Source organism: Callithrix jacchus, chromosome 8 (genome assembly GCF_049354715.1).
Source record: "Callithrix jacchus isolate 240 chromosome 8, calJac240_pri, whole genome shotgun sequence".
NCBI lineage: Eukaryota > Metazoa > Chordata > Mammalia > Primates > Cebidae > Callithrix > Callithrix jacchus.
Window position 1 is genome coordinate 67213945 of NC_133509.1, and position 18722 is coordinate 67232666.

General features: G+C 36.3%; 1 protein-coding gene and 1 pseudogene across 6 annotated transcripts in view; one reads left to right on the forward strand and one right to left on the reverse strand.

Moving 5' to 3' along the window:
• The window catches only part of AKAP6 (A-kinase anchoring protein 6), a 549073-nt gene that overhangs the window by 425488 nt on the left and 104863 nt on the right, over window positions 1–18722 (forward strand). For all 5 annotated transcript variants that reach the window (XM_035260318.3, XM_054239865.2, XM_035260317.3 and 2 more), the window contains 2 exons: window positions 697–843; window positions 3903–4127. In XM_035260318.3, the coding sequence (XP_035116209.2) occupies window positions 697–843; window positions 3903–4127 (372 nt within the window). The remainder of the gene's footprint in view (window positions 1–696; window positions 844–3902; window positions 4128–18722) is intronic.
• Window positions 9133–10827, reverse strand: LOC108593451 (tropomyosin-like; annotated as a pseudogene). The gene has a single exon (XR_013521137.1). The product of XR_013521137.1 is annotated as a tropomyosin-like (transcript).

An 18722-nucleotide genomic window follows, 5' to 3' on the forward strand; every position in this document is an offset into this window, starting at 1 on the left:
AAATAGAGTTGTTTGAAGAGAATCACCATAGTAACTCTCATATTAAATAGCACTTACATTATCTCTAGCAAAACATCTTTTAGGAGAGACTCTCTTGGCAGTTAGTTAGAATACAATACATACTGGGGAGAGAGAGTTTTATAATGAACTATTATTTGGGGGATATTTTACAATAATCAATAAGAAAGCATAGATTTGTAACTATTCCTAAAATGTTGGCTTTCCTTTTTCTCTCTATATGTACCTTTTCTCCACGCCCACACAGAGTTTTTAAGGAAAAGAAAATGAAAACAAAATGTTAACTGAGAACTCAAAAACTTACATAATCTTTATGAATAATTTTATTTCTTCCACCTTGAGACTGGTCTTTTAGGGGCAGAGATGAGAGGTCGACAGCACTCTGGAGCTAAATAATGGCCAAAATTAACAATAATATTAAATCCCCATTTTAAATTAAAGATCAAATATGTGTATAATTTTAGTTTAAGACAAATCTTAGTCAACTAAATGTAGTAACTTTGTATGTTTGTGTAATCAGCAATATTCTTCATCTAAAGTACTTAGGTTTAGCCTGCCCATACATTTTATTGAGAACAAAAATTTTTAATGCTCGTAAGCATCACAAATTCTGTGTTCAATGATTTTATAAAAATACCTCTCTCCCTAATGATATCTCTTTCTCTCTTTTCATTTTAGAGGTACAGTGTGGAAATGTCCATCAGACACCTGAAAAAGACAGAGCTGCTTAGTAAGGTTGAAGCTTTGAAGAAAAGTGGCGTTTTACTACCAAATGATCTCCTTGAAAAAGTGGATTCAATTAATGAAAAATGGGAACTGCTTGGGGTATTTGCATTTTTATTACTGTTTGTAGGTTATGTGTACATTTTTTGCGTAGTGAAGTACTCTATCTGTCTGATTTCTAATTTGAGGCACAAATATCTCTCTCTTTCAATTCACTACCTACATTTCAAACAAGCTATTCATGCTATTATGGGAAAGACACTGCTTTTCTTCTTCTGTTGATATTTTTTTCTGAGCTTGTCTCCGCTCAGATTTTAATAATTTTGGTTCTCTAATACATGAAAAAGTAAGTAAAATATGCCATGTATTATGGGTATGCACCAAGTCAACTATAATACAGTCTATCTGATATATACTGACTGTCATGCTTGAATGAATGTTAATAGAATTTATTCAGAAGGTATATGTAAGAGACATCTACTGTTTAACTATTTACTGTACCCTTAAGATGAAAAGTGGAGTTGTCACTACAGCTTTCAAGTCACACTAAAGCCACCAAAACAAAGATGCAAATTTGACCCAAATCTGAATTGCAGAATTGAATCAGCCTGTGTTTTGTGCCTCAATTTCCAGCTCACTTTTAACAAAAGCCAAAAAAAAAAAAGTTTCATGTAATTCATTTCACGCAATGATGGGCTGGGTCTCAGCCAAAGACTGAGATGCAAGAATCTGGCAAAAAGGCAATATAGAGATTCTGTTACCCAGAGACCAGGATGGCACTGTGCAGGAGACAGTACTGTCCTTTTGTTGGAAGACAGCTGAGAGAGAAGTTAAACTGTATTTTTTCATCAGCTTCTCTCCTAAATTGCCTTCACTTCAAATCAAGGGTAAGCTATATTTGTCAATTACCTAAATAATTAATTGTAACAGCCAAGTATGGGCGATGTCAGTTATGGAGCATAATTTTGCATGCCTTCCATTTTTCTACCTTTTAAAAATATTTTTAGAGAAATAATACTCCAAAAACATTTTGAATAAAAAGCTCTTCATGTACCTTGATGACTTGGAGGAATGCCAGTATTCTGTTTATGCCATGCTTAATCTAGGTGATTAAAAAACTGCCAGTTTAAGTCCTTCTCATTTAAATTCACTACACTCTGCAGTTGTGCAAAGTAACTTAAAATGTTAAAAGTTTTTCATCTAACGTATTGTTGCTTTTAAATAATAATTAATGGCTTTCACTTTATAATACAGTGACGGAAATCAAAACCTGCCAAATTCTACAGCATTTATTGATCTCAGACAGGCGAAATGTGGTTAGTGTATGGCATTTTAAAGGGTTGTTTACTACACAGATAAGAATGGCAACCTTATGTGTTTGATAAAGTAGTGATAAGTCTGTTTACATTGCATTTTAATATATCTGTTGCTAATTTGATAAATAACAATAATATTTAAAAAAAATTTTTAAAGCTATGTCATGTATATTGCTTCCTCAACAGAATTTTAAGTCAATGTTATATTGAAAAAAGAAATAATATTTAGCTATCCTTTATGAATCAGGGACTTTAAAATTAGTTGCCATTTTGACTAAAATATCATTCAAATATAACATGCAGGTTTGCAATGAGAGACTAGGGAGAGGGAAGATTTTTTTTTTTAAACCCGTACCACACTACCACCACCAGGCATACTGTTTTAATTGGCATGATTACATTTTAATTGGCATGAAAAAAATTAAAGACAAGGTTTTTAACTTCTAACAATAGTAAAATAGAGGGATATGGTTTTTAATATTACTTTCATCTAAGGTGAACAGTGTGGAATGGAAATACATTAGAATGAAATGTCAGTGGTGCGTACAGTTTAATCTGTGAAATTTTGTCCCCTGTGCTGCATATTACTCTGTCTCAATTGCATATTAAACAACCCTATCAAGGCAGGCATTGGCATCTGCTGTGCTGACACAAATTGTGAATTAAATGAAATTGATGTCCTCTGTCGTATATTTATGAAGACGGACCATTCTCTGAAGTATTCTGTTTATGAAGAATTTATGATTGCAAACTGTTCCAGAACAAAAAAGTGGCAATAAATTCTTTTTTGTGACCCTACCCTCCAAGGGCATTGATTTCACCTCCTGCTGCTACTTTTGTTACAGCATAAAAACAATAGCTAAATCTGGATTCCACTGAGGGTCTTCAAATTATCAATATTTTCACCATGAAAATATGAGGGTGTTGCCAAGAAAGGCTATTTTTCTGCTACGATCTCCTAAAGATACTATTTACAGAACTCTATACAACAGATGAATATTGGTTGACTTAATTTTATTTGTGTTTTAAAGCTTATTTTTGTAGGTTTAATTCATCATTATAGATTTAAATTCTATTGATTGGGAGTGCTTTCCACCAAAAAGAAAAAAAGAAAAGAGCCCTCCCCGAGAACATTCTCCTGCCATAGTGGTTAATTTAAGTAGGCTTCTAGCATAGTGAATTGATTATTTTAATACATATTTGGTATTAGAAGGTCTAGCATCCACAAATGTAAAATGGAAATAATTGTGAGATTGAACAATTTACAAGTCAGGTAAAATCAACATCATCATCAAGGAGGCTACCTTTACTTAAAACCCTTTAGTCATATGGTTTTGGGAATACTTTACAAAACAAAAAATGGAATTTAATTCTCCATGCTTGATATACTCTTGGCCTCTTTAGTATATTTATTAAACTTATATTGCCTGAACATTTCATGTGGAGACTTTTTTACTATAAACTCCTGTCATGAGAATTCGAATGAATTTTTCTCTGTGACCAAAAAATTCAAATGAATTTTTATTTGGTGAACTATGGGCCAAATCTCCTTTCTATTAAAGGAAAGTAAGTGAATGAGGTCTTCTTAAGTATCCTCTGGTACTCAGAACCACGTGCACTGTCTGAGAATTCAAATACTAAATAGAACAATGACCTAATCTGAATGGAATGTCAATAGGGAGGTGGCAGGTATAGATGGACACTTCCAGGTGGCTCTTTTTACCAACTAAACTGTGATGTGTTTCTGGTATCTAAGCTAATCTATGTTTTTGTTTTTTTTGTTGTTGTTGTTCGTGGTGGGTTTTTCGCTTGTTTTATTTTTTGTTTTTTAATCTAATGCATTAGAAAACCCTAGGAGAGAAGATCCAGGACACAATGGCAGGGCACACTGGGTCGAGTCCACGTGACCTGCTCTCTCCTGAAAGCGGAAGCCTGGTAAGGCAGCTGGAGGTCAGGATCAAAGAACTGAAAGGGTGGCTAAGAGATACAGAGCTTTTCATCTTCAATTCCTGTCTGAGACAAGAAAAGGAAGGAACAATGAATACTGAGAAACAACTACAATACTTTAAGGTAATAAAAAAACAATCAAAGTTGATAAAAAGCTCTTTTTATAGTAGGGATGAAATATTTATCAAGTACATAAAGTATTATGCCCATGTATCTATGTATCACTGTGCACCTAAATGTTTCCTTGAATTTATAGACAACCTCCACATTTCTTATATGCCAACATCTCTGTGTGTGTAAAGATGAACATTAAGCATATCAAATATACGTTGCAGAGGAGAAATACCTGCTGCATCTGTGTTTTTTACAGTGCTTGTTGAGAGAGGACTTTGATGAATTAAAAGCAGATCAGCAAACACTGAAGATTACTAAGGCCTTTGAAAGACAGACCTAACTGTTCTATAAATAAGTTAGATAAAAATACTTCCACAAATTGATATGATAAAAACACATGATCTAATTGAAGGCCATTACTGCTAACAAAAGGAAACATAATTTTTACATATGAAAGAGTCAACTATTTATGGAGGGAAGAAATAAAGTGAAAGAGGTCCCTACATTACAGGTGTATTCCATTGTAGAATATACCAACCTTAGCAACACAATCATGTTCATATTCACTGTATGTCCATGGAGAGGCATTTCTCCTGGTTTGTTTCTATTGTTTACACAATATCTATTTAAAAGTGATTTAACATTAGAATGTTTTCTCTTATTGCCCAACCTAGCCCATACTGCCGAATCTTTCCATAAATGCCTTCATTATTTGGGTTCTGGCTAGTGTCAGCCTGAGGCTTTGGGGCTGCAGAATTTGAATTTGGTGAATAAATCTTCAGAATAAATCTTCAGCATGAGAAATCTAAAGGAGTATAAAAAAGGTAAACCAAGAAGGAAAGAACTTTTTGGAACCAAGCAACCATTTCTTCCCTAAGCATTGTAGGACCAGGTTTTATTCATCCTACCCTGTCTGCAATCATCCAGTAATCTATTAGAAAATTTAGTCACATGTGATTCACCCTCCTTCTGCCAAATAGGCAGAGTTATCTTGCTCACCTCCATAACCCAAGAGGGGGCACCCTCAAAGACAAGACCACAATACGTCCCAATAAACTATCTGCATTGCACACCTATAAATTAGCTTTCGTTGAAAATCTCTTTCACCACTTAATTGACAAGCCCAAACTAGAAGTTAAAGTATCTTGCCAAGGCACATGGGTTTATGGTCTAAAATGTAATACCCAGACGAATTGCTGTTATAGCTCTACTTGACCCATCCTAACCTCTACTGCAGGAAGATAGAGTCTTCAGATCTTTTAATGAAACTTTTCCAACTTTTTAAGATTATGGGGCCTGATGATTTTTCTTTATGACTTGAAACTAGTTGCTTTCTAAAGTTGACCTGGAGGAGTTTGAGCAGATAAGGTAAGGGGTTCTAGCATAATGGTACCTTTTTATTGTTTTTAAAGAAAATTTTATTCTTGATTGTTGTTATAAATCTCTTTATAAGGCAGGAATTTAAATAATTCTGAGCTGTTTACTCTTAGTGGTTAGTGTGCGATTAATCCAGTTTTCTGTGTATTACCACATTCACTGGAAGAATGGAAGCAAATGTTTGTAATATAATAATAATATAGCGTTTGTAACCTGTCAAAATTATAATTGGTATTAAGCATGTGCGGAGTAAAAAGTTTTTACTTCCTACAAACCCAGGGAACAGGTACATTCTGCTTTTCTAAGCGATAAATCAGCTCAGACAAGAGAATGACTGAAGAACCTTTTTACATGTGAGAAACCCTCTGCCATGCTCTGTCTCTTATGGGTTCCTAAAGGTCTCCTGCCATGACTGGTTAGACAGAATCGGACAGGCCTTATCCTCAGGGTTTAGCTTTATGAGTCTTTATTCTATAAGTCCTCAGACGTTTAACGGAACTGAATTTCTTTATATGACACTAAGAGTAATGATAGACTACAATGTACTCTCCTGGAAAATGGAAGGGAGGGTGCTGCATATGAAAAGGAAAACCCATTGCTTTGTAGACAGAACTGCGTTTCTTTCTAATAGTTTGTTTTGGGATGAGACAAGGGATCAGGATCTTCAGTTTTCAGAAAAAAGAACATACCAATTGTGGAACGTTTTCCTTTTCTTTAAACAGTAAGTCTGAGAAATGTGGAATTAGACACAGGAGAAAATTCTACTCAACAAAGAAAGAGTCCAAAGCCAGCAAGAGGGAAGAAACATGAAGGTGTGAACCTAAGAGCCCTGGGACAGTAATGCAGAATTATCAAGGAGTGAGCACACTCTGACAACAAAATGCAGGAGAGCATGTCAGGGATTCAATGAGGCCAGCTGGCAAAGGGCCCCTTCAAGCCGTGGGTGTGCAGCTTCAATGCCATTGGCTGGAAAGCACTACTTTTTAATGATGACCCTTCAGAGAAAAAAGAAAATAATTGCTTAATCATATGTTCCTTGTATCCCATAACCAAATTCATTATTCTAAAGACTCAAAATGGGAAGATATTATTCATTTTAGCTAAAGAAGCCCACAGCACTGGCCTGGTCCCAAAATCAGCTGAGGCAGAGCAAGTTTAGACCTGTTACAAGATTTGTCATTAAGAAGGTGAATGAGTGGATTAGATTTAATAATCTTGTTGATGATTAATGCCCCAAATTTGCTTTAGTAATCTAAATTGGGCCAAGCACTTTTATGCATATTGTTACACTTGAAATATACACTAATTATATAAGTAAGAAAATTATGATTGCCTTCTTATATGTGTGGGTATTTATTTTTATGAATGAAGAACTTGAGTTGTAGGAAGGTAATGTGACTTGTTTGAATCCCCATAGCAACAAGCAATAGAGACAAAGGAGAAATGATTGTCTTTCACTGACTTTTCAAATAAACTTTGTTTTACTCTAAATCAGGGGTTGACAAACATTTTCTGTAAAAGCCAGATAATTTTTAAAAAGTGGGCTTGATTTGACCTAGAGGCCATAGTTTCCTGACCCTTCTCTAGATTACAAAAATTACTATAAGCATGGGAATGGATACAGTCTGTGTCTTCTTTAAAGAAAGGAGAGCATGCTACAATTGCATTAGGGAACAAAAAGTTATTTTAGTAATTGTAACAACCACAAATAATATGTATGAGGCACACTTTCTAAATGTTTTATCTGCATTCATTTACTTATTCCTCATCACCATCCTGATACATATTATAGTATGATCCCCTATTTATTTTTAATTTTTTTAATTTTTAAAATTTGTGGGTACATAGTAGGCATATATATTTATGGAGCACATGAGATGTTTTGTTACAGATGTGCAGTGAGTACTAATCACATCATGGAGAATGGAGTATCCATCCCCTCAAGTATGTATTCTTTATGTTATAAAGAATCCAGTTATACCTTTTTAGTTATTAAGTTATTATTGACGATAGTTCCCTGGTTGTGCTATCAAATACTAAGTCTTGAATAAGTATTGAATAGTACTCATTCTATTTTTTTGTAACCATTTACCATCCTGCTTGCTCCTACTGGCCTTCCCAGGCTCTGGTAACCATACCCTCTACTCTTTATGTCCATGAGTTCAATTGTTTTAATTTTTAGAGCCCACAAATGAGAACATGCAATGTTTGTCTTTCTGTGCCTGGCTTATTTCACATAACAAAATGATCTCTGGTTCCATTCATATTGTTGTAAATGACAGGATCTCATTATTTTTATGGCTGAATAGTATTCCATTATATATATGTACCACATTTTCTTTCTTTTTTTTTATTTTTGGAGGGACTGTTTTTATTTATTTATTTTTTTTTTAAGGACTGGTTTTTTATTTCAAAAAGACAGTTGTCAATATTCAGTATCAAACCAGTTTCACTATTGATTTCTCTTTCTCTCAATCAACCCTAAAGAGACCACATAAAAGGAGAGTACATTTTAAACCAATAAGCTGTAGGATGTACACCTATCAGACCTCCTAGAAACCTTACCAGAAAATGAGGAATGGGTAGGGAAACTTTAAAAGATCAGCAAACTGCCAGCCCACCGACTGCAGAGGTTGTCACAGCCAGATGGGGTGGCCAGGGTGCCACAAACCCAAAGAAGGAAAGTTTCAAAATAATATAAAATTTAAAAAGTTTTGTACATAAGCTATTCAAGATTTCTCCAGCACTGACTGCCACAAAGCACAATGAAGGTTAGAGACAGCAGCTTCAAACCCAGAAAAGTGTAATGAGATGAGTTTCATATGGCTAAATCAGTGGCAAAAACATAATCTTTCATTCTTTCAAGGAGGCAGGAAAGCAATTAAGTGGTCACCTCAATATAAGGGGCACATCATCCATTCTGTAAGCAGTTGGGAGGGGTTACAGATGGGACAAAAATTTGGTCTCAGAGGTCTTACCATCTTAATTCTGTCATTTCTAATGAAAAAAACAAAAATAGAAATGTTGTCCAAAGATATCTTAAAGCTGAAAACTTGAACACCACATTTTTTTGGTTTTTGTTGTTGTTTGGCTAACTCTTCCTGGAATCTCCTTTCTGGTTTAGCTGATACTTTGTACAGAGCAATAAGGTTTCCCATAGTAGAGTCTTTCCCTGAGCTCTGTTTGGCTCTCAGTTAGACAGACCTGTACCTTTTTCTCTCCTCTATGGAGAGGGTAATATACATTAAGCTGTAAAGTCACCTTCAAAAAGTGAGAAAGGGATTACATTGCTGCTTCAAGGTTGTAGAATTATTTTTACAAATGGTTGCTACAAAACAACAAAAAAGGATATTACAAAATGTATACATCACAACATGCTTTTAAAAGACATTATACATTGTGCTTACATTCCCTTAAATATTGTTTCCAAAGGTGCTCAATCTCTAACCCAGCTGGAATCTCCGGGAAGAGGCAGAGACAGTTGGCGAAAAAGATCCAGGGAGGAGGGGCAGCAAAAGGAGAAAGGAGGCTTCCAGTTAAAGATCAGCCCTCAGTTAAAGGTCAGCTTCTCGCAGGCTGGCCTCAGGTGGAGTCAGGGTCAGAGGGAGAAGCAGCAGCAGGGTGGGACTGGGGCATTCTATATCTCATTCAGATCAATCAGAGTCTGGTCCAGCATCCTTTGTGCACAGAGGTGCTCATCTTTGGTGCATTTCAGTTTATCTTCCAAGTCATCAGTTGTCTCTTCCAGCTTGACTACCAATCTCAACTAACTCAGCACAGGTTTCTGCCTCCTTGAGTTTATCAGTAAGAATCTTGATCTCTTCCTCATATTTGTCTTCTTTTTGAGAATACTTTTCTTCAGGAGAGCTCAGACACTTCAGGTTCTGGTCCATCAGTCTGATCTGCTCATCTCTCAGCATCGGGGCTCTGCCAGCTCAGCTTGTTCCTCTGTATGTTCCAAGTCTCCTTCAGTGATCACCAACTTCCAAGTCACCTCTTCATACTTTGGATCTGCTGCTGCTTCTGCAATGTGCTTAGCTTCTTTGAGTTGGATTTCCTGGAGTTCCATCTTTTCTTCATCTTTTAATGCCTGGTTTTCAATAACCTTCATACCTTTCTCACTCTTATTAGCAGCTTTTTCCGCTTCCAGCTTTTGCAGGGCAGTGGCCAGGCGCTCCTAAGCACAATCCAGCCCCTCCTCAACCAGCTGGAGCCTTTGGTTCAAGGAGGCCACCTCAATCTCAGCCTGTTCCCGGACCCGCCTTTCTCTCTTGACTTCTGACTGGAGGCGCTCAGCTCGCTCCTCTGCATCATCTATCTGTTGCTGCAGCACCTAGATCTTGCACTTCACTGACTCCATGGTGGTGATCCCAGCCATGGTGCCCACCCAGCTACTGCTCAAGCTCAGGCTACTGCCTCCTCTGCTCAGCTTTGCAGCCTTCTCTCACCTATAGCACATCTTCTTTATTCATTCATCTGTTGATGGATAATTGGGTTGTTCCAAATCTTGGCTATTGTAAATAGTGCTGCAACAAATATGGGAGAGCAGAAATTTCTTCAATATACTCATTGCCTTTGAGTAGATACCTAAGAGTGGGATTGTTGGATCATATGGTAGCTCTATTTTTAGTTTTTTGAGGAAACTCCAAACTGTTCCCCATAGGTTGTCCTAATTTACATTCCCACCAACAGTGAACAAGAGTTTCCTTTTCTCCACATCTTCGCCGACATTTGTCATTGGCTATCTTTTGGATAAAAGCCATTTTAACTGGTGTGAAATGGGATCTCGTTGGTTTAATTTTCATTTCTCTGATGATCGGTGGTGTTAAGTCTCTTTTCATATGCTTGTTTGCCATGAGTATGTCTTTTTTTAAGAAATGACTATTCAAACCTTTTGCCTATTTTTTGATCATATTACTAGATTTTTTTTCTATAGAGTTGTGTGAGCTCCTTGTATATTCTGGTTATTAATTCCTTATCAGGTGGGTGGTTTGCACATATTTTCTCCCTTTCTGTGGGTTGTGTCTTCACCTTGCTGATTGTTTCCTTTGTTGTATGGTAGCTTTTTATCTTGATGTGATCTCATTTGTCCATTTTTGCTGAAGTTGCTTGTGCTTGTGAGGTATAATTCAAGAAATATTTGCCCAGATCAATGCCCTAGAGATTTCCTCAGTGTTTTCTTATATTAGTTTCATAGTTTGAGGTCTTATGTAGATTTAAGTCTTTTAGCCATTTTGATTTGATTTTTGTATATGGTGAGAGGTAGGGATCTAGTTTCATTCTTCTGCATATGGAAATCCAGTTCTCCCAGCACCATTTATTGAAAAGATTGTCTTTTCCCCAGCATATGTTCTAGTTAACTTTGTTGATAATGAGCTCACTCTAAATCTGAATTCATTTTGGGGTTCTCTATTCTCTTCCATTGGTCTATGTGTCTATTTTTAGACCAGTACCATGTTGTTTTGATAAATTACTAATTCTGTAGTATAATTTGAAGTTAGGTATACAGTTTTATTCTTTTTGTTCAGGATAGCTTTACCTATTGTGGGTCTTTTGTGGTTCCATATAAATTTTATTTCCTTCTCTTACCTGATCATGTTAGCTAGGACTTACAGAACTATGTTGGCCTACAATGAAAGTGGACATTCTTGTCATGTTCTAAATCTTAAGGAAAGGCTTTCAGTTTCACCCATTCCATGTGATACTCTCTGTGGCTCTGTAATATATAGCTTTTATTATGTTGAGCTATGTTCCTTCTATCCCCAGTTTTTGTAGGGTTTTTACCATGAAGGGATGTTGAATTTTATCCAGTGCTTTTTCAACATCAATTTAAATGACCATATATTTTTTGTCTTTCATTCTGTTGATATGATGGATCACACTGATTGATTTGCATATGTTGAACCGTCTTTGCATCTCTTAGAAAAATCCCCCTTAGTCATGATGAATGATCTTTCTAATGTATTGCTGAGTTTGGTTTGCTAGTATTTTGTTGAGGGTTTTTGCCTCAATATTTATCAGAGATATTAGCCTGTAGGATTTTTTTTTTTAATGTGTCTCTGTCTGGTTTCAGTATCAGGATAATACTGGTCTCACAGAATGAGTTTGGAAGTATTCCTTTCTCCTCTATTTTTTTGAATAGTTTGAGTAGGATTGGTATCAGTTTTTCTTTAAATGCTTGGTAGCAGTCAGTGATGAAGCCATTGGATCCCTGGCTTTTCCTTATTTGGGGACTTTTTATTATAGCTTCAATCTCATTACTTGTTATTGGTCTGTTCAGGTTTTAGATTTCTTCCTGGTTCAGTCTTGGTAGGTAGGTTGTATGTGTCTAGGAATTTGTTCATTTATTCTAAGTTCTCCAATTTTTTGGCATATAGTTGCTCATAGTAGCCACTAATGATCCTTTGAATTTCTGAAGTATCACTTGTAATGTTTTCTTTTTCATTTCTGATTGTATTTATTTGGAACTTCTCTCTTTTTCTGTTAGTCTGCCTAAAGGTTTTTCAATTTTGGACTTTTTATTTCATTGATCTTTAGTATTTTTTTTTCTACATTCAATTTCTTTTATTTCTGCTCTGATTTTTATTATTTCTTCTACTAATTTTTGGTTTGGTTTGCTTATGCTTTTCTAGTTCTTCAAGATGCTTTGTTAGATTGTTTATTTGAACTTTTTCTTCTTTTTTGATATAGGCACTTAGGGCTATAAACTTCCCTCTTAGTATTGCTTTTACTGTATCCCATAGGTTTAGGTATGTTGTATTTCCATTATCATTTGTTTCAAGAAACTTTTCAATTTTTTTCTTAATTTCTTTATTGACTTACTGGTAGGTAATTCAGGAGCATCTTGTTTAATTTCCATGTGTTTGTATAGTTTCCAAAATATTCTATTTTATTCTGTTATGGTCAGAGAAGATGCTTGATATTATTTCCATTTTTTAAAATGTTTTAAGACTCATTTTGTGATCTAACATATGGTCTATCTTTGAGAATGAACCATGTGCTGAGAAAAAGAATGTGTATTTTGCAGCTCTTGGATGAAATGTTCTGAGAATATCTGTTAGATCCATTTGGTTGATAGTTCAGGCTAAATCCACTGTTTTTTTTTCTTTCTTGATTTTATGTCTACAAGATTTTATGTTCAATGCTGAAAGTGGAGGTGCTGAAGTCTCCAGCTATTACTGTATTGGGGCCTATGTCTCTCTTTAGTTCTAATAATATTTGATTTATTGATCTGGGTACTCTATATTGAGTACATACATCTTTTAAATTATATCCTCTTGTTGGATTGGCCCCTTTATCATTATATAGAGACTTTCTTGGTCTCTTCTTATAGTTTTTGGCTTGAAAACTATTTTGTCTGATATACATATAGCTACTCCTTGTCTTTTTGAGTTTCCATTGGCATGGAATATCTTTTTCCATCATACTTTCAGTCTATGTGTGTCTTTATAGTTGAAGTGTATTTCTTGTAGGCAACAGATCAATGGGTCTTGTTTTTTTCATCCATTTAGCCACTCAGTGTCTTTCGATTGGAGAGTTTAGTCTATTACATTCAGCATTATTATCAACAAGTTAGGACTCACCCCTACCATTTTGTTATTTGTTTCTTCATTGTTTTGTGGTCTTCTCTTTCTCCTTTCTTTACTTCCTGTTCTCCTTTAATAAAGATGTTTTTTTCTAGTGATATGATTCATTTTCTTGTGTTTCATTGTTTGTGTATCCATTGTATGTTTTTTGGTTTGAGGTTACCATGAGACTTGGAAATATTATCTTATGACCCGTTCTTTTAAACTGATAAGAACAACACTGTTTGCATAAACAAGCAAAAAGAAAACTAATAAAAACTCTACACCTTACCTTTATCCCCCCACTTATTAGCTTTTCATTGTTTCTATTTATATTTTATTGTCCTGTCTGTGTCTTGAAAAGTTGTTGCAGTTGTTATTTTTTATTGGTTTATCTTTAATTTAGTCTTTCTGTTGGGATAAGAGTAGTTTCTACATCACAGTTGCATTGTTGAAATATTCTGTTTTTCTGTGTAATTACAGTTACCAGTGAATTTTATAACTTCAGGTGATTACTTGTTGCTCACTAACGTCCTTTTTTTTCTAATTGAAGTATTCCCCTTAGAATGTCTTGTAGGACAGTTCTGGTGTTGATGAAATCCTTCAACTTTTGTTTGTTTGGGAAAGTCTCTATTTCTACCTCGTGTTTGAAAGATATTTTTGCCGGATATACTATTCTAGGATAAAATGTTCATTCAGCACTTTAAATATGTCATGTCACTCTCTCCTGCCCTATAAGGTTTCCACTGAAAAGTCTGCTGCCAAACATATTGGAACTACATTGTGTGTTATTTGCTTCTTTTTTCTTGCCACTTTTAGGATCCTTTCTTTATCCTTGACCTTTGGGAGATTATTAAATGCCTTGAGGTAGCCTTCTTTGGGTTAAATATGCTTGGTATTATATAACCTTCTTGGATATTGATATCTATTTGGGGGTTTAACAATATCTCTGTTATTATTCCTTTGAATGAACTTTCTATATCTTTACCTCCTCTTTAAGGCCAATAACTCTTAGATTTGCCCTTTCGAGGCTATTTTCTAGATCCTATAGGCATACGTTATTGTTTTTATTGTTTTTTCTTTTGTCTCCCCTGACTATGTTTCAAATAGTCTGTCTTCAATCTCACTAATTCTGCTTGATACATTCTGCTATTAAAAGACTGATGCATTCTTCAGTATGCCAGTTGCATTTTTTTCAGTTCCAGAATTTCTGCTTGATTCTTTTTAATTATTTTAATATTTTCATTAAAGTTATCTGGTAGAATTCTGAATTCCTTCTCTGCATTATCTTGAATTCTTTGAGTTTCTACAACACAACTATTTTGAATTCTTTATCTGAAATGTCACATATCTCTGTTTCTCCTGGACTGGGCTCTTGTGCCTTATTTAGTTCATTTGATGAGGTCATGATTTCCTGGATGGTGTTGATTCTAATAGATATTCTTCAGTGTCTGGGCATTGAAGAGTTAGGTATTTATTGTAATCTTTACTGTCTGGGCTTGTTTGTACCTGTTCTTCTAAGTAAGGCTTTCCAGATATTTGAAAGGACTAGGGTGCTGTGATCTATGCTGTACCTGCTTAAGGGGGCACCCCAAACCCAGTAATGCTCAGTTATGCTGTAGTTCTTGCAGACTTATAGAGGTACTGCCTTGATGGTCTTGGGATTACCAGGCAGAGACTCTCATTCTTTTCCCTTATTTTCTGCCAAAAATATAATGTCTCTCTCTCTCTCTCTCTCTCTCTCTCTCTCTCTCTCTCTCTCTCTCTCTCTCTATCTATCTATCTCTTTGCTATGAGCCACCTAAAGCTGGGGGTTGAGTGACATAAGCAACACTGTGGCCACCATCACTATGACTGTGCTGGTTCAAACCTGAAGCCAGCACAGCACTGAGTCCAACCCAAGACCTGCTGCAAACACTCCTTGGCTACTGCCTATATTTGCACTCGGTCTTGGGGCTCTACAATCAACAGGTGGCAAAGCCAGCTTTACCTGTGTCTTTCCCTTCAGGGTGGCAATTTCTCCCAGGCCCCAGTTGGGTCCAAGAGGTGCCTTCCAGGAGTCAGGGACTAAAGTCGAAAACCTTAGAAGTCTATCAGGTGTTCTGTTTTACTGTGGCTGCACTGGCACTGAAATCACAAGATGCAGTCTTTCCCACCCTTCCATCCCCTTTCCAAAAGCAGAGGAGCCTCACCCCATGGCCACCACTATAGACCATGAGGAGTACTGCCAGACTACCACTCATATTCTCTTAAGATTCAAGCATTCTTAAATCAGCTTGTGGTGCCTGCTGCCTGGCCTGGGACTCACCTTTCAGGAAAATGGGCTCCCCTCTGGCCCAGAGCAAGTCCAGAAATGCCATCTAAGAGTCAAGTCCTGGAATCAGGGACCCCAAGAGCCCACTTGGTGCTCTACCCCTCTGTAGCCAAGCTGGTGTCTAAGATGCAAGACTAAGTCCCCTTTACTTTTCCCTCTGCTTTCCTCAAGCAGAAGTTTTGCCCTGTAGCCACCACACCTGGGAATCTGCTAAGTCTTACCTGAAGCCAGCAAATCTCAGAGGCTCATCCAAAGCCCTCTACTTATCTGGTATCACTGCTGGTTTTTCAGGGCTCAGGGGGTCTTCAGTTAGCAGGTAATTAATACTTTCAGGACTGGGATCTTCCTTGCAAGGTACTGGCCTAGGGTATGTCTAGAGATGTCATCCAGGAGCTAGGGCCTGAAATGGGGGCCTTAAAATTTTTACCGGTGGCCAGGCACTATGGCTCATACTTGTAATCCTAGCAGTTTGGGAGGCCAAAGCAGGAGGATCACGAGGTCAGGAGATCCTGACCATCATGGACAACATGGTGAAACCGTCTCTACTAAAATACAAAAAATTAGCCAGGCGTGGTGGTGCATGCCTCTAGTCCCAGCTACTTTGGAGGCTGATGCAGGGGAATCACTTGAACCTGGGAGGTGAAGATCGCAGTGAGCCAAGATCATGCCACTACACTCCAGCCTGGCAAGAGAGCGAGACTCTGCCTCAACAACAGCAGCAACAAAAATTGTGACTAGTGCCCTGTTCTGCTGTGGTTGAGCTGGTATCTAAGATGCAGGACAGTCAGAGTGAATCTTGTTAAATTGGTGTACTTGTCAAGGGTGCAAGGGAAACAATTGGGGAGCCTTCTATTCTGCCATCTTGCTCTGCCCCATCCACTATTATGGATGAGAAAACTGAGGTGGGGAAAATTGAAGTATCTTACTGAAGATCATAAAGTTGGTAAGTGATAGAGCCATTAGTCACACTTAGAAACTGTTTCAGAATCTGCCACTTTGTAGACTCAAAAGTCCTTAGGTCAAAGATCTATTTCTTAAAAGAGAAAAACACATAGTTTACTCTATTGTTCCTTATTCCATTCTGAATACTTGACAGCCAGCTGGAAGCAGTCAGTGAGTCAATGTTTGAAATCTTAGAAATTAAAATTTATAGAATAGGGCCTAAAAAAGGATTTCAAATTAACAATGAAATGTGTAGCATTACCAGGTAATTACTCTGAAAAGGAATATCACTAATGTACTTTTACAGAATAAAGAAACAAAAGAGCTAAATAGTTCATATGCTTTAAGAAATGTTTCCTAAAACCTCAGTGCATAATTTTTAGAAATAAAAATAAAACAAATTTCATCAGGGAATTTAGGGGGAATTTCTCATATCCACTATAACCAATCTTAAATGGTATCATAAGTAATTCCATTTTCTCTGACCCCAGAACCACATTTAAAGAAGATGAGGTTGAAAGACAGGATAGAATGTTTTAGCAGTTTTGTTGTATAAGAAAAGTAGCCATGATTCCTCAGATGCCTGGATCATCTCTGGTGCTGTATCCTGGAGCCCTTACAAACTTTGTAATGATGCTGTTGGCAAAGTTACAAAGAAAGAATTACAGTAACTCAGTCTAACCATAACAAAAGCATACAAAACACTTTCCAAATCAATGTACATCAAACAGGACTTAATCCTTTCTACATGTCATAGATACATTTTTTTAAAAAAGTATTATATTAACCATGTATGTCCATCAAAAGAAAACTGCATATATTCATCAACAGCCTTTTATCAGATTTTTTCCCCACCACATATTAAAAACACATCACCTAATACTTCTTTGGAAATAACTTTAAATAACTGAATATAGTTCAGAACTGTCTTATAAGAAAAATTGTCTGGGTTAAGGTTGAAATTCAAAGATAGATTTATTATAAATAAATTTTATTCACACTACTGTCTGAGGGTAGTGGGAAGACCCACAGGAAATTTTTATAGGCAGTCCCAGTACAGTTTTCTAAAGTAAAAGAAAGTGGAATAGCAGCCCAATTTTTTCTGATTACGTATTTTGCTAGAAAAAGATGCTGAATGATTCCTATGAAGTAGAGAGTTCTGCCCTTGATTTGAGAAGGCAGAGATACAGCTGTGTACTCATTTTATATGTGGTGTTTGTACTGCTGCTATCAGACAGACCAGATTCATGGAAGTCAAGGGCTGTCAATGCTAACCTAGTGAGAGGAAGGAGAGATCTCACCCATCTTTACTTACTGTCTTGAAAATCAGACAGAACAGCATTCTCTGAAACCAGAGAATGAATGTTTCTACTCTTAATTGATCTCTTAAATTACTTAAATGTAACTTTCTTTGTTATTAAATACAAATAAGGAAAAAACTGGAAGAACATAATTGCAAAGGTATCGCTATGTTCTCCACTCAAGTAAATATAGGGTGGGAACAGTGAATCTGATCCATCATAGTTTAGATCCTTAAGTGTGGATTCAAGTTTCTTGTTTTTGTCATGGCTCTACCGCTTTCTGATGGATGATCTTCCTGAAAGCTCCAGGTTTCTTATCTTACAAATGGGGAGAATGATATTACTTACCTTAAGAAGTGGTTGCAAGTGTTAAATGAGATAATATATAAATGAAGACTGCTTAAAATAGGGCCTGCCTACTAAGAGCTCAATGTATTCTAGCAGTCAGCATTATAATTGCTAAAACATGACACTGTACTTTCAAAAAAGCATTTATGTTTAAAAAAACAGGGTTGTAGTAAACAGATAAAGCAAATTCCTTCGGATTTCACTTACTTTGATAAGTTGTATGATCTCTAAGAACTGAATTATCTATTAATTGTATCATTGACCTACTTACCATCTAGGTAAAACAATAAGAGAACTTTTTTCCCTTCTAAGACTTGGAAAAAAGGAGGTAGTCAGTATACCTCCCAAGTTTGCCCTTTGATCTGGGAAGGAAGAGCTCTTTTGGGGTCCTAAAAACCAACTCCCAGATTATGAAGGATGAGTCTCTACATTCAGGCTACTTTTCTGCTTTTGAGCGAGGTGGCAAGCCAGTTACTTCGAGTGCATTTTCTACCCCAACTTCTGTCTCCCTGACCTTCTTTTGTAAACCCTCCTTTTACCTTTGATTTCTCCAAAAGTATTGCTTTATGTTTGCATGTATGAGTGTGCACACACACACATACACACACAATTAGACCTAAGGAGAGAAACAAATTCTATGTTTTAATATCCATATTGGTTTGCTGGTCATTTTCTGTACCTTTTACTACAACATTATTCTTCCAATTAATAGTATTTGTTGAGTATCATGACTAGTTTCTGTTAGTTGGCAACATTA